General features: G+C 34.8%; 1 protein-coding gene across 1 annotated transcript; it reads left to right on the forward strand.

Moving 5' to 3' along the window:
• Positions 1 to 3,289: 3,289 nt before the first annotated feature.
• On the forward strand, positions 3,290 to 14,067 carry LOC143183288 (uncharacterized). Its single transcript, XM_076384812.1, has 8 exons — positions 3,290 to 3,328; positions 5,972 to 6,229; positions 6,325 to 6,495; positions 7,658 to 8,914; positions 10,267 to 11,004; positions 11,517 to 11,685; positions 12,552 to 12,909; positions 13,707 to 14,067. The coding sequence occupies exons 1-8, from the start codon at positions 3,290 to 3,292 to the stop codon at positions 14,065 to 14,067; spliced, it is 3,351 nt and encodes a 1,116-aa protein (XP_076240927.1).
• The last annotated feature ends 1,095 nt before the right edge of the window (positions 14,068 to 15,162 follow it).

Raw genomic sequence — 15,162 nt, forward strand, 5'->3', positions numbered from 1 at the left:
TCTAATGCAAAGGCTTAAGGATTCTAAATTTCTATATTTAGATATTCTTTCTATTTTACTATTATTGTTAGACCTTGCCTAACAAATTAATCGCTTTGCTTCTACGTTTCCCACTATGCAGCTTAGCTGCGTCTCTTTCTTTCCTCACCCATATATGATCTTTGTGAAAACCTTTCATCCGTTTACAGGTATCCGAGTTGACTTATGTGCCAGCAGTAGCTTCTCTTGAGCTAGTAGCGGCACCTTCCAGCTACACCATCGAACAGCACGGTTATCGCATTATCCACTGATTTTGCAAACCCGTCAACACGAAGCACCTTCAAGATTTCACCTGGTAACTAGCGCCACGACCAACTGGACACATACATATCATAGACTTCTTCGCATCGCTGATCCTTCATGTACCATTCATAGATAAATTCGATGTAACAGAAAACAGTTTTAAAAACATATTCTTTTCACATCATGAGATCATTGTTCTCGAGCTTCCCTTCCACCTTCCCATTCTAGGGAATTCAAACGAAAAGTGAAAATGGATCCTGCTTTCTCTTTATTAACGAAAGTCTTTCGTCGGGTTAGGTGGACAAATGCGCATAGAATAACAAACGCTTCCTGATTGGTATTCGTCATATACATATATGCAACTCGTAATCCGTAATCCGTAATCCGTAATACGTAACGGAGTTCCTTCTGGTACAGAGTACGATAATAGAAGATATACATAATGAATTAATGAAATTTAATGAAATTCAATAATAGAATACTGTTGAACACTAACAAGGAGAGATCCAAATTTGTCACATCATAACCTACCTTAACTTTTTTATCTGTAAGCTGTAAATGATTATTGTTTTTACTCATTGTCAGTTAATAGTCCGACGCTAAGTTCCCCAATTCTTGAAACTTTAGAAATTAAAGAGTAATTTAAATATTATTTCATTGTATCTCGCTTGTATTCATAAGGGGAGGACAAAGTGAAATAAAAACCAATTTTGACAAACTTTTACTAGGTGAATCTTTGTTAAAAATAGATTGACATGTGTTTACACATTTATTCCAACACGTCTTAATAATCTAGATATTTGCATGTAATTCATAGTCGTAAATTTGATTCTCTGTACATGCAGAACGTTGTTTTTTCTTTTTCATTTATTTTACATTCTAATTATTTATTTTATACAGCACGATTAATATATGTACTATAAGGTGTATTTTGTACTACAAAATATGTAGTAGTTACATATAGTTACATAGCAGTTAGAAACCTTGTAGTTTCAAGAGAGCGCTGTAGAGCAGTCGACAAGATGCTGGACTGCCCTTTCGGTCTGTTACTGTAATAACTATTATTATTAGTATATTAATTTTCTAATTACATTAGATAAAACAAGTTATTACAGTATAATATAAATGAAATAAAACAAACAACGTTTTAAGTAGACGAAAAATCGAACTTACAACCACGAAATGTTTCGATCTTTACATGCAAATATCTCAATAATTAAGGTCTGTTCGAATTAACGGTCAAACACGTGTCAACTTATTTTCGATGAAGATTCACCAAGTAAAGATTCGTAAAAATTGTCTCTCTTGGTAATCTTTGATCAATTCGATCATTTTTCTAATTTTATGATTCTCGATAGTAATCGCAACAAGCTTCCAAACCCGCACCAGTTGTGTGGAACCACTATATTATTAATACCTATGATAAACTTTGTTGTAAATAGTAAATTGCAAGAAAGATAGAATTCGAAAGTTTACTCCACTTCAGATAATGGAAAAATATAAGAATTCCTCATGGTGCATTGTGATGTTGCAATTCGAATAGGGTGTTCAACAGATGTCAGACATTGTAAGGGATGATTCTAAATGCTAAAATAAGAAGAAAAAGAAGATAGACGAAATTGTGTTTGGGGCTTCGTTTCCAAGTTATCCTTTATTAAAAGAATGTCTAAAGTATGCATGAAATGTGCCTGACTAAGGACATATTCTATTGTCAGCGTGTATTAGTCTGTTCAATCGACAAACAGTGAAATCAGTAAAATATATCGTTAATTACTCGGAAATAAAGCTTCAAACATAATATTGTCTATCTTTATTATAGCATGTAGGATCACCCCTTAAAATTGCTGACACTTGTCGAACATACGGTATAGAGGATGTGACAAATATAACCTTCGATATTTTAAGGGGTGGTAAGGGATCTAAATTGCAACACAAAATGTCCTATGACATAGTGTCCGATCTACCTTCGTTTTGCAATAATAACGCCTTAAAATTAACATACCTACATGCTAAACTAGCAATCAGAGGATTCTGCAATTTTATAGATGCCTTATGAGACAAAAATAAAGCAAAAAGTCTTAATAGATATATTTTGTTGCATCTGTTACAGATTGCACGCACTTAAAATTTTAAATGATACTTAAAAAATTAAATGGGAAAAAGTGAATTAAATTTTCTTTTTCATAAAAAAATATTTTTTGTTTACTTTTTTTAACTTGAATATATAAAAAGTTTTTTACATTTAAAACATTCGGTTCATTTTTGTCCAATCTGTGTGATGTCCATTGTATCTACTTTAAGCCTTTTCAACTTGCAGTGAATACTTGTAACCGCCCATACTACATAAAATAATCGAAGCATGAAATATATTTCTCCTTATTTACAGATGACTATTAATTTTCTATATAGATATTCTTAATAATATCTACCTGTTCTTCTTATACAGATATCACTTATTTATAAACTATGTATGTATTACCTGTTTACTTTATTATAAATAAAAAGTTGAAATAAGTTGTATTATGAAAAGACTAAATCTAATTATATATTTTAAATATATTTATCTAAAACGTTTGTAGAAAATAGTTTCTTTTTCTAAATGAAGAAGTCAATCAATTTAGGTCACGAAAATCCATAAAATAATACATCTACACTCATACTTCGTACAGTCGTTCGAATATTCATCGTATACTGGCTTCACAGCTACTTTCTGAAAGAGATAGGATGCGGTAGCCAAGTAAGTCAACAAGCGTAAAACCCAGAGGGTTACGAGAGAGGGTGGAAAATCCAGATTACGCAATTGAGAGCCTGACTATGTACCTTGCAACACGTAACCCTTTCTATCGTTTCACATGAGTTCCTAACATTTAATACTTTATGAAATTATTACTATAAGCAAGTTAATAAAATCTAATTAGCATAACAATAGCAGCGAAGTAGCGCAATTATTGACGTGAGTTTTCGACAACTGAGGGAACACTTTCTCCCGGATCTGAGGAAGTGCAAAATGGAACGACCGACTACGGAAAAAGCGTTCGAGGAGGCGGTATATATTTTCGAATAGTTATCAGCATGGTTTCTTTGTACATTTAAAGGACAAAACTTCCGTTCGCCTCTAAAAACTACAAATGCTGTTGAATCTGAACAATCGTTTACTTTCTCAGTGCACTCGCACAGCGATGAAGGAGAAAACGTTTTATACTTTCTTGTAGCCACGTCACTCTACGAGTTTCCTCGTGCTGTTCAGAATACCGTGCTTACTTGATGTAGCCTTGTGACTTGTTACCACATATGAGCGTATAGAGCGTAAAAGACATTTCTCTAATATTAATTTATGTGTCAAGGAATCATATTGTTTTTATCAGACTGTGGAACTCAAAAGAAGCGAAAATAATTCTGAGGAAAAAACAAGAGACGAAAAAAGTAGTCACGAGTTTATAGCGAGTATTTAACTTGTAGATGAATTTGTAATTATAGAGAATTATGAAATGAGAAAAATATAATGCTTGACTCTGATTATAGAAGATGCTTTTACGTTTCATCCTGCTAGTAAACATTTTTTTGATTAAACTAAATTAAATTAAATTAAAAGCAAAATCAAAACATCCAATTATGGTATTGTATTTATTCCGAGTTCAAAGAATCGTATTTCCTTAGCTGACCACGCTTTCATCTATTCAGACGTTTTATGTTTGCGTTGCGTAACTCTATTAACGAAAATTCTCTGTTACACAATTCGCTTGCGTACGTTCGTACACACCCTACATAGCTTGCGTCGTGTCGTATCGCGTCATCCATACCTCAATATCTAAACCTTGTTCTGATCAAGTGGCGAATTGACGATTTAAATGACACTTTGTATTCGGAATGAATTCTATTGTTAGAGGTTTATTATGGAAACTAACGTATTTCTTCGTCTCGTATAGATTGATAATGTATGGTTAATTTCGATAACTCTTAGAGACCTTATATCTATATGTTTAAGTAATAAAACAAAATCATCAATTTTTAGTGAAAAAATTCACTAAATAAGTAGATTAACTAAATGTTTTTTAATCAGTTTATAATAATTATATTCTTCTAATAACCTTTGTTATTATTTTAAATTGTTATTAATACCATTGATCGTGTAGATCAGTATTATTCATATGGTTCAGGAAAATAAGACTATCACTCATATATGGATGATGGGACTATCAAATTGTTAATCGCTGTTAATAATTGTTAACCTTTTTATGGCTTGATGCAAATTCAATTTTCTTTCATATAAATTTCCTAAATATTAAAATTAGCCCTACTGAACGCATACCAAAACAACAACATTATCAAATAAAACTAATACAATACACAGTCTAATATATAAACTTTCTAACTGATGCGTAAAACATAAAATGAAATTCATCATTTATTATGTCTAAGAAGTTCTACTATTCGAATCACAGATCATAAGCATAAGTTGGTATTCTACATAAATATAGGAATCACTAACTAAAGTAATCAAATAAATCTAATGTAAATAAAATTAATTAATTAGTCCATAATTACATTTAAGTATCAAAAAGAAAATTTTAAATACAGTGAAAGTGTCATAATTAAAAAACACCTGAATGGACTGGTCCGATATAATTTACAATAAAAGTAATATCATACCTATATTGATACTACTTTCACATTAAGAGCGTCTAAACGGACAGACGATTCAATATAGCGACAAACGATCGACAACCACCGCATCGATTCCGAGGATTCATGCTAAGCGCAACAGTTCGCCGTAGTTCAAAGAATGGATCCAAAACGGATGTCCGGCTGTACGATGACTCACGAGCGTACCCCACCGAAACTTCGTGTTCCGTTCCAGCATCTCCGAAAGGGACGTCTATATAAGATACGAATGGCATCGGTAAAGGCTCAGAGTAACCTCGTTCGCGGAGAAAGTGTTCGGTTAGAGAGCGAAACTCGACGCATCGTGGACGTTGGTTGTCAGCCGACAGTTGCTAAGAGTCTTCCAACAAAAGAACTACCACAACGCGATCAGACCGAAGAAAATTAGGGTAAGACATTTACTTTTCCCTCTAATAAGTTTCTTCATTATTTTACTTCAAATTTATCCTTTCCCGCGTCTTCATTTCATCTTCTCTGATTTAGCGTATCGATGTCACCCCAAACGATTCTGTCTCTGTTTTTTCTTTATAACCCTTATATATTATTCATGGACAAGAAGATGTCAGACACTAAACAAATAAAATACAAATCATTGGTGACGCACACATATTACCTAACAACTTTCACCGCGTTCGAAAATTTTCGAAACAAGTTCTATTTGGAGAGGGCCTTGTGTAGGCGCGAGAAAGACGAGACGTATCGCAAGAAGACCTGTTTAGCGACTTTCTCCCGACATCCTCTCGCTTTCGTTAGTCAGCCGATCCTTCACATCGTATGATTAACATTGTACTTTAAGATTCAATCGTGCTTTAATTAGCAAAATTTCTCTTTTAGTGCCGGTGAAAAGTGCTCTATTAATTTATAAAAACAAAACAGCGTTAAGAGGAGGGTAAAGATTAATTTTCTGTTTCTCGGATCTCCGCGTGAAATTGATTGCAAGAACGAATATTTAGAAATTAGACTTCAAACACTGAAATTTATCGTTTATATTTGACTAAATAATAATTATTTTTTTTTTATGTTCAAGATGAAAGTACTGTGGCTTATTTGGGTAGTCGGTATAGCTGCCAACAGTTTGGCATTGGAAGAATCACCCTCACCACGTTTTGACCATGGAATACAGCCGAAGGAAGGCGAATGGAACTGGCAAAACGAAGAAGGAGCAGAGGCAATTAGTTCCTCGCAGGAAAGTAGCGACAAGAGGGAGGCTGAACCAAGAAGAATAATCCCACAGTCAGACACGAACGCTCAACTTGATGACGATGGGACTGATGCACAACGATCGGTAAGAATAGCAGCACCAACATTTTGTATCGTGTACTATTCTTCAAGAGAAGTTAGTTCTCACGATGATACGATCGAATCGGTTGCATATGATAGGTGGAGACTGTGGTCGATGAGATTCTGGTCTCTAATCGACAGGGTCGCAACATCGAAGGGTTCGAACAGGTGTACGCTGATCCTGCAGTCAAAAATGCGCTCCAATTAGGAAATGATACTGCTGCTCGATCGTATATCAGGGACAAGCTATGCTCTCTCGGTTTGATGAACGTGAGTATCTTTACTGTTGATTTACCAAAAATGCACATTTATGATGCACTCTACTTAGTTAGCCCATGTGTACTGTTCACCTACAATGGAATTAATTTCTGTCAAATACTTAATGTAAATTATATTTTGTATATTATAATATTTTCAAATCGAACTCTTGTTAAAAAATATTATTATTAAAAAATATGTCAAGGATTAAAATTAAGTTTACCTATATGTCAAGGATTAAAGATTTCGCATCAAATTTTCGCGTACAGTATTTAAGGGTTAATAAAAAAATAAAAATATATTTTTAGAATCTATTACAAATATCTAAACAATGAAAAAGAGTTATAAATAAATATATTTGATAATCCTGAATTCAGTCCAAAATGCCTACAGAATGGTAATTGTTATCTGCATAAACTGATAAGTATTCTCAAGAAATATGTATACAAGGTGTTCGGCGACAAGTGTCAGAAATTTCGAAAGGTGATTCTTTACATGTTAATATAAGATGAAAATGAAGATAGACGAAATCACGTTTGAGATTTTATTTCAACTTTATTAATTGTTACAAAAACGCTTAAAATAAGCGTGAAATGTTTCTAACTCGGGATTTATGTTACTGACTTCACCGTATCTGACCTGACTAATGCACGCTGGCAGTAGAATAGCTTTTGAGTCAGACAAAAGATGTTTTTACAACAATTAATAACTCTGAAATGAAGCCTCAAGCGCAATTTCATCACTCTTCATTTTCGTCTCATTTTAACATGTTGAATCGCTCCTTGAAATTTCTGATACCTGTCGTCAAATACTCTGTGTAAGCTTACCTTAAATACTACTAACATGAAGCAATGAAGCAAATTGTATTTATTTAAATAAGAAACAAAAATCCAATATTATTAGTGTTCAATAAATTTACCCATTTCGATTTTAAAAAATAATACTAAAACCTCAACTTATATGAAATAAATAACAGAAGCTTAGATCTTAAATTTCAAGTATAAGACCATAAAATCACAAATTCGATCAACTCTTTTCATGACTTTGATATTTAAGATTAATTCTAAGAAAATGTTTCATATACCTATATCTCATAACTTTATCTGCATACATTCGATCCGAGTATACCAGTCTTTCAGTATAAAAGTAAACTTATCAACGCCTCATTTCCTAGTGCGAGAATATCGAGGGACGCCGACCCTACTACTCCCCTCACCGTGGCATACATCCTCAAGACATAATTTACGCTCAACCCGTTACGATTAAACCAGTGGGCAGACCTTTGCCAGCCATTCCAGTAAAACGGCCTTACGGACCGGGGAAACCACTATCACCTGGATTACCTCCTAGTGCCTCTTTCGCCTCGTCTGGTCCACCCCCAGAAATAATCTATGGACTAGGTGGTGGAGCTCATCCTCCATCGATTTCCTCATTCCCTCCATCGATTTCCTCATTCCCTCCATCGTCCGGTTTAATTGGTTCCTATTCGTCCTTTAAGAAACCTGGTCCCCTCACATCGTCCTTTGTGTCTTCCAAGCCAGTGTACGAGGTAGGCCCTAGCGAAGGCTTCGATTATCAAGGTGCTGATCAATTCATTGACAAGAAGCAACTCGCGCTGCGACCGTCCATTGGATCAGACTCAGTCCAACAACATGTTCATCATCATTATCACCACGGTGAAGCAAGCCAAGGTATTGCTACTGGTGGAGCTGGATTTTCTGGAAATCCTTCCATAGGTTATGGACAAGGCTATGGACAGGGTAGCTCTGGGGGAGTAGGAACTGTTTTCGATGGTAATGCTGGTGCTGGCGTTTACAACGGCGCGTTTCAAGATTTCGATGACTATAAGAAGGCTTTCAAAGTGAAACCGCCGGGTAACAATGATGTAAACGGTTTGAGCAATTCTGAGTCAGCAAGCAGCTACGCTGACCGATACCCAGTATACGAGAAACCCATGCGAGATTTATCTTATGGGAAATCGGATGGACAGAAGACAGGAAAGTATTTCTCAGCTGGAGGATATTATTCCCCAAACACTGTTCAGGGAACCAATAATGACTATGCCTTTGGATCAAGCAATAATAATTATAATTATTATGAAAACGAGAACGAAGAGATTAAAAATGATTTTTCTGGAAATTACGCGTCCGATTGCGTTTGCGTACCTTACGAACAATGCCCTAGCAGTGAACACGCTGGACGTAAAGATGATCTCTTTTTACCCATCGATCCACGTAATCTGAATAAAGATATCCAAGCTGAAAGTATCGACACAATGATAATTGTAGAGGGTAATGGAACGCAAGTCATTGAGGATGGTTCAACAACTCCTGCTGCGATTGGTGTTGAAAGCGCTAGGACGAAGAGAGAGGCAACAGGCAACGATGGGGTTGAAAGTGTGGAGGCCAGGAAGAAGATAAACGGAGAAGGGGTAAGAGCCAATCTTTTTATTTTTGTATATTTTGAATATTAAACTATTTAAAGGGTGGGGCACGTCTTCCTAAATTAATAATTTAGAATTATAGATAGAATAGAACATTGATAATCATATAAATAATACTTTTAGCAATAAGTTGTCTAAGTAAATTTTAAACAATTTATTATGCACATAATATACCAACTAGTCAATTTCTTTTATTATTTGCATATTTCAAAATTTCATGATCAGTCACAGTTGTTAAATATGAGTCAAATAATATAATTTATATTTTTTTTATAATATTTTGTCGCAATAACGTTAGATATTAATTTTTAATTATTCTTTTGTACTTCATTAGTGCTAGTACAACAATGCTCATAGTAAAACCTACAATATGTTCGAAGCAGAAAGGTTTAAAAATAATTTAATTATATTAAGATCCTTAAAAATACGAGTGATAAAAAAGTTGAATTCTTTCGTGAATTAAAAAAGGTAAGTACAGTGGAATGAAAAACCTTGTAATCATTATTGAAGATATTAATTCTTAATTTTTTTAAATTTTGCTATACAATATAATTTTTATAAAAATTGACAAATGATTCTAAACCCAAATACTTTAGATAAATTTAACCAACAATATGTACGTGCCTCACCCTGCATACAAGTCATACTTTACTACTTAATTGATGCGTGTTATCTTTGTTTCTCTTTTATGAGAACTGCAATATGCTCTAGTTAATAAACAAACTATTCAGCTGCGCATCGAACCTGTGTAGGCTATGTAGACGCAAACATTCGTGCATAGATCACGCCAATTCTTGTTGGCAGCCCTACCTTCGTGACCGTTCGACTCCCTAGTAGTGATGGGCATTCAAATTCTGTCTTGCAAGTTCCCAAAAAATTTAATCACTATAGAATTTCGAATCGCTTTAAACATATTTCGAAATTAGAAATCTTTTAAAATCAAGAAAATTTCGTAAAATTTAACAGTCTCGACAAATATTACACTTTTAGAGGTTTTATAAATCATGAATCCTTGAAGGTCTTGGAGGTCTTGCAAGACTTGAAAATCTTGAATGTTTAAATCTCCAGTGACCTATTAATTAATTATCTCGAATCTCAAGCTAACCGACCGATGACCTTGAGGTTCACTGATGATTTAAATATTCAAAATTTCCAAGACTTCCAAGATTTTCAAGGTTTCCAAACTATCCAAGTCTTTTAAAATTATATAAAGATTCTTAAATGTTCAAACATTCCTAACTTCAAATTCCACTTAAAACGCTTCCAAACTTCTGTCACTCGCGTATGTATTCAAAGTGATTCGAAGTGCTTCATAGCCCATCACTACTCTCTGGTTGCAGAGACTCGATGCTAGCGATCTGGACTCTTCGAAATTAAACGTGAAGCCGACTTGGGGGATCAGTTTCGGCCTACCGCAAGCCGGTGCTCCGTACCCAGTCGGTCCCTACGGTGGCAATGCCCTAAGTCCGTACGGAGGGTACGGTTTGACTGACCAGGGTATAAATTTCGGTCTGGTATCTGTGAACCCTTTGGTAGCCGTACAGTTCACCAAAGATGAGTACGGTGACAAGGTGGTAAAGCCGTATGTAAATTTCCACGTAACACCGAATCGAAATCTCGTGCACAAACTTGGCCACCTGATTGCTCACAAGAAGCAGTCGCTGTACGGGAATTACGGAGCCAGTTATGGGGCCAATTACGCACCTCACTATCCACCAAAACCTGCCGTGTTTTACGAGAAACCGTACTACGCGAAACCACACTATCCTCCCTATAAATACACTAGCGTCAACGAATATTCCCATCCCGATCAATATTCCGATTACTATCGCGACGGTGATGATTACGATTATGATTACGACGATCGTCCAGAGTATTATTACGGTAGCGCGCGTGCCAACACAGATAAAACACAGACCGCAGAGAAACGGGCAAAGACAGACTCAGATGCAGGAACCTCTGGGAAAGTGTCGTTTCCGAACAGCAGAAGAAAGCGCGACACGCGGTCCCCTAACTTAGAATTACAACCGCAAGTAGAATCGTCGCGGTTGAGATTGACGAAAGACACAGTGGAAGAGGTAAGTATCGAGAGGAACCGTTCTCACCAAAAGAGTTTCTCAGACATTACACTCACTTTTTAATGAAATTTTATCAGCTTGTAGAATTCATCTAGTCGAATACGCTGGTAGTTTACGAAGTATTAACAAATAAAGTTGTACTATGAGCTTTGCTTCTTTGGAAAATTTAAAAAAAAATTAAGACGTTTGAAAATTTGAAAATCCTCAAATCCTTCAAGAAAATAAGACAGTAAACATCTAATTTCTTAATATTTCGTAAATTACCATACAGACGAATTCTATAAACTGACAAAGACTTACTAGAAAATGAGTGTTACATTTGAGGAGCTCTTCTCGTCAGTATGACTGCTTTGAAAGGTTTAAGTCACGTCGGCAAGGGGAAAGATACTCCCTGAAGAATCTAAAATTTAAACTGAGACACTTGCTACGAAACCCGGTTAAGTGATACATGGATGCGACACCAGTTGCTACGTTTCAGACTTTTACTCATCGAGCGGTTTGTTTTTTGACAGAGACAGTTCCTTGGCACCTCACCTCGAGTTTGCGGTCCTGGCCGTGTATGCTGTCGAAGAAGGCAGCCAATAGCGAAACCTCGACCTGGTCAATGCGGTGTCCGATATACCCAGGGAATTAATGGGCGAATTAAAACTCCGGCACATATTGATGGCGACGCTGAATTTGGTAAATATTTTTTTAATTTCGTTTTTAATTTCATTCCCGACTATAAACTCTCGCGTTGGCGGGTTGTTTTTTACTTACTCCAGTTTCTTAGCATTTATTGTTAGTAGTTGTCTGTATCTAACCCCATTTGTTTAATATACGTATTTGTCTGTTTTTATGGTTTCGTATCATAGATAACGCGCTTATTCAAAGTGTTCCAACAGTATAGATATAAACTATGCATAATATAACTTATTACAAGAAATAAGAAAACATTAAAATTATTGCAATATCTATGTTCAGAAATTAAAAGTTTCAGCGATATTATATGTTAAATGATTAAAGTAAGTTAATGTAAATATCTTATAGTGTTGCATTTAGTTAGCTTATTTATATTGACATGTTCGCATTTATGAATGTGCGTGAAATTCGTTGAGAAAACGTGCAATGCAAATGCATGCCTTAAAACGAAACCAGAACATTAACTTTCAATGACTTTCACTAGTTTATAGTCTATATAATTTATACTTTTTTTCTTTTAAACTACCTTACAAAGCATGACATCTTTTTGAAACCAGTTTCTCAAATAATGATCCACTAATGTCTCATACATAATAATTCCACAAATATCCAGAATAATAACATGATTATAGTGAGAAAAGTACTATTATTTATACGTTATAAAATGCCGTTATTCTCCATCTCTTAAAATTATTTTTTATTTTTTTTCACACTTTAACAAATAAAAAATCCTATATAAATTGGTCTCACAATTAAATGAGTCCTTTCTACTTTGCAAATTCATTTCCCATAACGATTATGAGCTTACATCAAGAAAATGCTTATAATAAAAACAAAATTAATTATAACATGTAATTGATTTGTAGGCGAATACCCATGGCAAGTAGCAATTCTGAAGAAAGACCCAACGGAAAGCGTATACGTGTGCGGCGGTACCCTCATCTCTTCTAGACACATCCTCACAGCAGCTCACTGTGTGAAGACCTACGCGGCTCGAGATCTTCGTGTTCGACTCGGCGAATGGGACGTGAACCACGATGTAGAATTCTATCCATACATTGAACGAGACGTAGCAAATATAAATGTACATCCTGAATTCTATGCTGGCACTCTATACAACGATATCGCGATTCTGAGGATCGACCATGACGTCGATTTCCAGAAGAACCCACATATCAGTCCAGCTTGTTTGCCCGACAAACGCGACGACTTCGTAAAGAGCAGGTGAGTGTGAACAGCAGAAATTTCTACTTGATAGAAAAAGGTGATCAACTGAATTTCGACAGGGCGATTTCAGTTAATGAAGTTTGTTCATTAATGACAAAAATTGAATTATATCTATGTATGTACTAGAATTTCAGAGAACATGATGAGAATTATTTTCCAATTTTCGAATGAGTATATAGAATATTCGACAATTTAACAGTTGTCAGAAATTTTAAGATGTGATTCTACATACATATATGCCGAAATAAGAGGCAAATCGAGAATGTCGAAATTGCATTTAAGGCATTCTTTCCAAGTTACTAGTTATTGAGAAAACACCTAAGGTACACGTGAAACGTGTCTAATTTGTAGACCCATTCATTTTATCTATAGCGCTGCGTCTGACCTGACCCATGTAAGTCCCAAGTCAGACACATTTCTCGTGAACTTTAGGTACATCTTTCACAATGATTAACTCATAAAGCAGGCTATAAACACAATTTCATCATTCTTCATTTTTATCTTATTTTAGCATGTAAAATCACTGTTCAAGATTTCTGATACTCATTATCGAACACCCTATATATTATTTGAATGCATAATTATCACCGCTGTAATATTTGAAAAAATTAATATTTTAAAAGTAATTGAACCTTAAAAGACAAATGTACAATTTCTTAAAGTCATGTAGTGAAACAAATCACCATTAATATATGTATGTAGGTGAATAAGAATAACTCATTGGAATTAGTGTCCATTTGAAAGATTGGTTAAGGCAATGTCATTCAAATATTGAAACCTATCAATTTCAACAGATGTTGGACAACAGGTTGGGGTAAAGACGCATTCGGTGATTTCGGCAAGTATCAAAACATTTTGAAAGAAGTCGATGTACCAGTGGTAAACAACCAGATCTGCGAGCATCAAATGCGACGAACAAGACTAGGACCCTCCTTCAACCTTCATCCAGGTTTCATTTGCGCGGGAGGAGAAGAAGGAAAGGACGCATGTAAAGGGGACGGCGGTGGTCCCATGGTTTGTGAACGAAATGGCAGGTGGCAATTGGCAGGTATCGTATCGTGGGGTATTGGTTGCGGTCAACCAGGAGTACCTGGTGTTTATTCTCGCGTTTCTTATTACCTTGACTGGATTCATCAAGCCGTTAATCGTTACTGATTCTATTCTAAATAGAATTAAATTCATTGCCTCGAAACTTCCATATTTAATCATTTTAATATTATTTGACTGGACTCCATTTTAGTTCAATATAAGATCGGTTTCTAAAAATATGCAAATTCCAAAGTTCTTCCATGTGTAATTTGTATAATATATTATATGACTACATATTTATAAAAAGCTATGACACGCATACACACATGTAGAAATTTATATATTATACTATTCTGTGTTATATACTGTGAGCATGTGACTAAAAGTTATGTTCATAACTCGTTCTTGTTGAACATGATTCGAACTACGTTTGGATCGTTGAGTACTGCATTTTATTTGCAATATATATATTAAGCATCTCCGTTCATATATTTTTTAATGTTTCCCTTAGTATTAAAATTTCTATTTTATTTAGAATATGTATTAAGTTATTAAGTTGAATGTTACACTTGTTAATGGATAGGGCATTCCATGAAAATGAAATGCTATGATTTTTTGTAATTAGTAAATAAATACTATAAAATATTATCTTGACTGAAACATTGAGTACCTACTTTAATTCATATTACAACACTTATTCAAATGCGATTATTCAAATAATATTGTTTTTCTAATCTAAAAACAAGACGCGATTAATAAACATCGCAATACTAACTTAAGTATGAGTTAAGTATGAGTTAATGGAGCAAAACAATTCACAAAATAAATTCAATAAGTTTAAAATCTTAATAGAAGAAATTGGGTCTTCATCATCATTGGAAAAATAGGTACCGTGCAAGAAGTATTGACAGCAGTATGAAGACTTTGCAATGAAATTTTCCAGTTAAAATAATTTCCACTAAAAAAGTGTTACTCGTCAAGACGAATCAATTCGTCAACAATATATTGACTTTCGTGTTCCGTCACTATTTTAGGAATATACCCAAATTGTTACTTTTAACGTAGATCTCCTGAGGAGACTATTCTACGTGATTGAGTGACCGGAGGATCTAAAAACTTATATTACTTACCTTAACACGCACAGCCCACAGGATGAAGGCAACTCGACGAATTACCCAGGAGGTGTCTGTTGGACCTGAAAAAAAAGCAACAAACATTAGA

The sequence above is a fragment of the Calliopsis andreniformis genome, chromosome 9 (assembly GCF_051401765.1).
Source record: "Calliopsis andreniformis isolate RMS-2024a chromosome 9, iyCalAndr_principal, whole genome shotgun sequence".
Taxonomy (NCBI): Eukaryota; Metazoa; Arthropoda; class Insecta; order Hymenoptera; family Andrenidae; genus Calliopsis; species Calliopsis andreniformis.